This window comes from Aplysia californica, unplaced genomic scaffold (assembly GCF_000002075.1).
Source record: "Aplysia californica isolate F4 #8 unplaced genomic scaffold, AplCal3.0 scaffold00017, whole genome shotgun sequence".
Taxonomy (NCBI): Eukaryota; Metazoa; Mollusca; class Gastropoda; order Aplysiida; family Aplysiidae; genus Aplysia; species Aplysia californica.
Window position 1 is genome coordinate 2,076,594 of NW_004797287.1, and position 7,145 is coordinate 2,083,738.

The following is a 7,145-nucleotide window of genomic DNA, read 5'->3' on the forward strand; positions in this document are numbered from 1 at the left end:
ACCCCCACCCCCCTTCCTCTCTCAGTTGAATGCACGAAAGGACTGTGACGTAAGAGCCCATTCCAGTCACCCTTGTACAAGTTGTTTTGATGCCCTGTGCCATGCGGCAAGTTAAAAAAAATTGAACCAGAATTTTTTTTAAACCCATGGGTTGGGGTCAAAATGAAAGTTTAACTTTTAAAAAAGAATGGAAACCGTGAGAGGATGGAGAATCAAATAATTCTGGAAAACATATACAGAGAGAGAGAGAGAGAGAGAGAGAGAGAGAGAGAGAGAGAGAGAGAGAGAGAGAGAGAGAGAGAGAGAGAGTGGTACAAAACAGAGAGAGAAAGAAAGAGTGAGAGATACAAAACAGAGAAAAAAGGAACTGCTTCTATGTAGTCGACATGGTCACTTTGATCCAGGTGAGGCGAGACAAGATCACGGGCATGGATGTCTTCACCTGGACGTTTCAACTGGAACAGCCGGCAGAGAGGTCGTTGAACTTCTGTATAATGTCAGAGCTCTCCTTCACAGGTAGAAGGTTCTAATTGGTCTCTACTAAGCACATGGGGGCTATCTCGAAAAATGCTGTTTTGAAAAAATTGAAGGCAAATTTTTGGACTCTTGTTCATTTTCTTTAAAAGACAAGGAGAGTTTTCTCGATAACCAAACAAATATACACACCAATGAAACTAAACTTCTCCTACAGGTAGGGCAATGTCCACTTTTGGTGTAGGGCAAGATCTCTGGAAACCTCCAAAATCTGGGTTAGCCCGCTTGTCCTTAAAAAACGACTAATTATATCCACCAGGGACGGTAACTTTCTGGAGTATGCCTAACTTTAAAACTGTGAACTTTCAGCACCTCTAATCGAATAACTGACAAGCTATTTCGCTGTTACATATTATTTATATACAAATGTATGTGTGTTCATGCCTCCATCGACCCAATTAACCCTTCCAGACCGGGCCATCTTTTTGCACTCGCTAACCGCAGTCCCAGTCAATACGGCAGTACTTCAGAAAAAAAGGCATGCATTCTAAATAAAAAGTGATGTAGTATCTTTGTAATGAGGTTGAGATAGTAAAAATATAACAAATGAACAGATTATTATCATGAATATTAAAGTTTAATTGGGTTCACTAATTTCCAAAAATGCGCACATTCAGTACGCACCCAAACTGAGAATAATATACGCTCTCAGGATGGTGGGAGATACAAGCGCTGCTGAAAATATACACGAATGAGGCTTGAAGAGTTAAGACCATTCAGGGGGTGGGATTTGATACTGACTATTAGGGCCAACCTGGTCGGAGAGGGATACATTACCAGGTAGAAATACGGAGATACTTATCTAAACACGAATAGTTTTACGCTAAAAACGTCGGGTTTTTCTTTATCTCTCTCAGCCGTTCTAACAGAAACAACGTTGCAAACTGTGTACTCAAGCAACACCGATTGCAACACCGATTGCGCGCTACTCATCATCATCATCATCATCAAGTGCCAGATCTGCGACAGACATCGGCGATCATTGTTCTCCATTTATTCCTTTGCTCGGATGCTCTTTAAAAAGTTCCGTTTTCTTGATCTTTTCCCGTTACCTATTTGTTTAGGTTCCCTAATTTGTTGCTCTGGGTCTACCCCTGCCTCGTTTGCCTTCAATTTTGCCAGTGAGAGCTAGATGTTCAAGACCTTTACGTCTATTCAGGTGTCCCAAAAACAGCATGTATAGTTTCCTCATTGTTTTTAACGACAAACACAGTGTTTTTGGGACCCATTCAACAATAATGCACGTTACTAGGAAAAGAAACAATACACACCAAAGTTATTAACCATAATTATATTTCTCCTGCTGCGAATACATAGACATAACAGTACACCCCTTGTAAAACTGTCTGCCAGTCCTCCATTACAACAACACCTAAAGTGATTATTACGCCTTGAAGAAATTGCTTTCAGTACGTGTCATACAGGCGGTTCTCATTCAAGCCCTCGATGAAGTATTTCTGGGTTAATTAAAGGTACAAGACCGTGCCACGGGCAATTAATGTATTTACGAGTATATGAATTAAAGAGTACAAATAATTAATTCGTTCCGCCTCACCTCAAGCCCCCATCAACCCCTCAAAAAATGGAAACTCCAGTGTGACCTCACTATAAAACGTAACTTACTTACTGCAGGGGATCAGGGAGAAACACCATGACTACCAGCACAAACAACTTAACAACATAAACACTCTGTAAAAAGTCGGAGTGGCACGAGATTATTTGTTTCGTCGCCTGCGCTGAGAGTATAAAAAACTAAACTGGAAGAATTATAAGGGGCGAAATAAGGTCATGAGGGTAAGACCGGTGCACAATATGGCCGACCTGTAATTTATTATCACAGCACGGCTTTTTGGTGCAGTCTACAGCTACCAACTGCAGACCGTCTGTTTTTCGTTTTGTTTTGACTTTTCGTTTCGGTTTTTTCGTGGTTTTTCAAGCGTCGCTTTTATGTGTGGGGGTGGGACTTACTTTCTAGTTCACGGGGTCAAAGCCACTAGAAATGACCTGGGATTACTAATGCTGCTTTCGGAGAAGTACATAAGAAACATACTAATACAGTGTCCTATTCTCTGTACATGATTAATTCACCTTATGTCTCCCACATTTCTACCTCCGTCTGAGGCGTGTAGGTTAAGTTGACCGGCGTCTGTATTGAAATTGTTATGGCTTTTACTATTGTCACAAGTTTGTCCGTCTTTTCTTGTATTATACGCCATCCAATCCAGCCTCGATCTAGTCGGAAAGGCAAGACGTACACCTCAAAAACGACATACAGTGTGCCGATGAGCGTCTAACACATCTATATCTATCAATCCGCAAGTCTATCATCTCAAAGGCTGTTTTACAGATTCAGTCATATTGCAGACAGACGCAAATACCATTTAGAAGTCTAGTAAATGACTGATCCTAGTTAAAGAGTGTATAATTTAGTGTATCTGATCGCACACCCAGGAACAATACAAATAGGAGAATAATACTAAAGCTTTTCAATGCTCTAGATGTGTCAAATTATTCTGTTAGAATCATTCTCATTGGCCATAGCAAGAGCCATACTTCATTTTAATCCTTATTCCTGCTATTTCGCTACAGATGTAATCTCACATGGAATGGAAAGACTGAGGGAAGCTGGTGTTAAGAGGGCCCGAGAGAGACAGCAACTTGAATGGAAAAGCCAGAAGAATATCCCACCGGCTGACAACTAGCACGATCAGCAGGCCAACCTTTTCGTGGATCTAGGAGAGAAGGGAGGACTGGCTGCTACACTGACTGCCATGATACATAATATTGTTCTCCAAACAAGTAACCACAGATTGATTAAGTACATACATTTTGATACAAATAATGAAAATATGTTACTCACGTTGAAGACGCCAGGCACAAAAGTGTCCCCCTTGGAGTCATAAGCAGTCACACGAATCATGACACCCATCAACTTTTGCAGCTTGGCAGTTCCGTTGATCATCACTGGACACGGAGAAAAAGAAAAAAGAAACTCAGTTTAATAATAATAATAATAAATAGCATTTGTATAGCGCATAACCCTGCTCGACAGCAAGCTCTACGCGCTTTACACTATATTAGTTTAGTCACAGGTAAGTTATTTGTGGTTTTTAAAAAGTGCATGTACATCAAACATTAAGCAGAACAAAAGAAGCGAATGAAGGTGAATCAAAGTCTGCTATTGGTCGCTTTTAAGCACAAGGGGTGTTTCCTGAAAAATGCTGTTTTGAGAAAACCGAAGGTGATGTGTCTGGATCCATATTCAGTTTCTTTAAAAGACAAGGAGAGCTTTCTCTATAACTAAACAAATATACACAGCAATGAAACCAAACTCCCCCTATAGGTAGGGCAATGCTCACATTTGGAGTAGGTCAAGATTTCTGGAAACCCCCAAAATCTGAGTTAGCCCGCTTGTCCTTAAAAGCGACCAATTATGCAAGATGAGCAGTGATACGTGTTTTGTGACGTGACTCTGAGTTCAGTGTGAAACTTCTTTTGTTATAACGATGGCATTGATGATGATGGAAGTTGTGGTCAGGGTGGTGACTAGTGTCATAATGATTACGGGTCGTAATGAGGAGAAATGTGTGTGTGTGTGTGTGTGTGTGAGAGAGAGAGAGAGAGTAGTGTGTGTGTGTGTGTATGTATGTGTGTGTGTGTGTGTGTGTGTGTGTGTGTGTGTGTGTGTGTGTGTGTGTGTGCTGGTGTGTAGGCACTGATAATCTTGATGATTTTTTTCTCTCTTTTTGCAGCGTTGGTAGAAATGGTGGAGTTGGCAAGACTTTGTAAGTTGTGCTGGCAACCCTTCATGAAACTGTTGCTTAGGAAGGGGAATGTACGGGCAGTAATAGGGTTGGTAAAGGAGAAGATTCACGAGAGGCTCTATCATAGTTTTTGTTGTTTGTGTTGGGGTTTTTTTCTCTTTTGGTAGAACGAGCATTCCGATACAATATTGCAGTATAGATCTAGACGCCTCTTCTGAAAAGAATGAGAGTAAAAAAAATTGCAACGCGGGAAATCCCGTTTTTCTGTGCACGAAAGCACCAACAAAGATAGCACCACGACTTGCTTTGAGAGTTTGAATCCGGAAACCAAAAATAGACAACCAAAGATCTGGCTAGATCTTCACTTCCAGAGTGTCCGTGTCATCAATAGACCTACCAGACAGACAGACGGCGCTGACAGACGGCGCTGACAGACGGCTAGTAAGTACCTGACACAACGCCTTGGACAATGGAAAATACATTTCAAAATGATATATATTTCTGACTTTCAGTCCAGAGCCTAAATTATATACGTGAACGTTATTGACATCTTTGGGAACGACCAGGTTCTTATAGCATTGAGTGAATGAAACTGAAATAATTAAGCTCTTCGAATCACGTTCAATTTTCAACTCGGATGCAGTTTTTCTAAATAGATTCCATGCCAGCTTGTGGGTGTCAGTTTTCAGACAATAACAAGAAACTAGACACTAATACACAATAGACAAAGAGAAAGGTAGAGAAGAGTACACAAAGCGATTTTACTTTCTTTACTTTCTTTATTGCCAAACCAAATACTCTAGATTTCTAGATATCTACATCTACATTTAGATATCTAGATCTATATCTAGATCTAAACCCTATCTTTTGCCTAGCCCACTAAAAATTCCCTTCTTTATTGCGTTGGAGTGGTCGCTCGTTACGGAAGTCCTTCCCAAAAACCTTTAATCATTAATCATTATATCATATCCATATTATGAAATGTAGCTTTCGTGAGTATGGTGAAAACTGGATCAGCATAGTAACAACAACACAACAGTAAAAGAAAAGATCTTTCTGAAGCTACAAAAAAATGATATAATAAACCTTTTTTTCATCAACACATTCAGCGTCTCTGTAGAGAGCGACTCTGTCATCAATAGGGTCACGTGTATTTACGTGACCGTCATTGTCAGGGGTCACGGGTATTTACGGGAACGTCATCGCGCCCTTTGACCTCAAAGTCCACCAAAGCGATGAGAATGCCAGCTCTTTTCACAATATGACCTCTCAGAAACAACTCTTTTGTCTTGGCCGATACTTAGACGTATATTATTCCTTGCCAAACAGAGGTCAGTGACCCTATTATACCGGGTAATGGAAACGGGGTTGTTTTTTTTTAGGTTACTGAAGTCTGTTTGTGTCGCCCCCACTATGTAAACAGTATGAGAATGAACATTTATTGTTCTATTATAATCATTTACATGACGCTTTGTCCATTCCAACCCCCATCCACGTCCACTGCCCTTTCCATCATCTCTTTGTTGTCCCCATTCTTTTCTTTTTCTGTTTTTTTTTCGGCTCCCAAGAAACCACAAGTACCCCCCTCCAACACTTCTACTCACAACGAGATGTAAGCACCCCCCACCACCGCCAGCCTCGAATACCCAACTCACGCTAGGCTATAATAAACTCAACGGTCAACAAACAGCAAGGAAAAAGAGAGACACACTGACAGAAAATCGACGAGTATGACTCTCGACGACTTGAGCAACACCTAAAACGTAGACACAAAAAAAAAATAAAAAAATCACAGAAGATAAAGACTGACACGAAACAGGCTGTTTATCAAAATATAAAACCTGTTGAAGACACAGCAAGCACACAAGTACAAACATATACTAACATATATCCTACAAAAAAGTGTTTCTTGGGTTTGTTTGTTTGGTAGGTTTTTTACAATCTAAAATTGTAGATACGTTCCAAAAGAAGGAAGAAGACGACACAGACCCATGATCCGGGTACACAAATGCCGGGTGAAGCTCCCACCCCTCCAGATGTCCCACACCCCTCTCGCCCCGCCCCCACACCTGACCAGACCTCCCCACACCGACACTGATCACCACAGTCCGCCTCCCAGAGATGTGTTCACGAGCAGAGTCTGCTCCCTCAAGGTCACACCTTCAGGGGGACCCTCAGATATTGAGTACTTGAAGGGGTGAGTCAGTTCAGGAAACGACGTATTATCTGGCGTATTTACAGCCCGCCATATTTGTTCTCTGGAGTATTTAGAAGACTCCTTATTTACTGTCTGGTGTATTTAGAAAACTCCTTATTTACTGTCTGGTGTATTTAGAAGACTCCTTATTTACTGTCTGGTGTATTTAGAAGACTCCTTATTTACTGTCAGGTGTATTTAGAAGACTCCTTATTTACTGTCAGGTGTATTTAGAAGACTCCTTATTTACTGTCAGGTGTATTTAGAAGACTCCATATTTTCTGGTGCTCTATGTTTAAGTAATGTTGTATTCTTATTATTATGTGATAGTTGATTATTTGATGCATTCCGTCTTATGGGTTGATTCAAACGTTGCTTGATTGCTTGTTTGTTTCTTCGTCTGCTTGATATCGATAACTGTGAGCATGAAACACGATTGTGTACTCTCCCTGCCTTTATCTCTTTATACTACTAATAAAATAGCATTTGTATAGCGCATGTCCCCACTCCAAAGCAAGTTCTACGCGCTTTACACAACATTATGTCTCTATATCTCTCTGTCTCTCTCGTTCTGTCTCTATCTCTGTCTCAATCTGTTTTTCTTTCTTTAAGTCTGTTTCTCTCTCTCTCTCTGTTTTCCTCACTCTCTC

At 40.7% G+C, this 7,145-nt stretch overlaps 2 protein-coding genes across 2 annotated transcripts in view; one reads left to right on the forward strand and one right to left on the reverse strand.

Moving 5' to 3' along the window:
- LOC101861097 (spondin-1) overlaps positions 1-7,145 on the reverse strand; it is a gene marked incomplete in the record, with an annotated part of 288,932 nt that overhangs the window by 95,945 nt on the left and 185,842 nt on the right. The window contains 1 exon segment of the mRNA XM_035971468.1: positions 3,395-3,498. Coding sequence (XP_035827361.1) covers positions 3,395-3,498 — 104 coding nt within the window.
- The window catches only part of LOC106012620, a gene marked incomplete in the record, with an annotated part of 7,525 nt that continues 4,859 nt past the window's right edge, over positions 4,480-7,145 (forward strand). The window contains 2 exon segments of the mRNA XM_013086095.2: positions 4,480-4,739; positions 6,229-6,495. Coding sequence (XP_012941549.1) covers positions 6,290-6,495 — 206 coding nt within the window.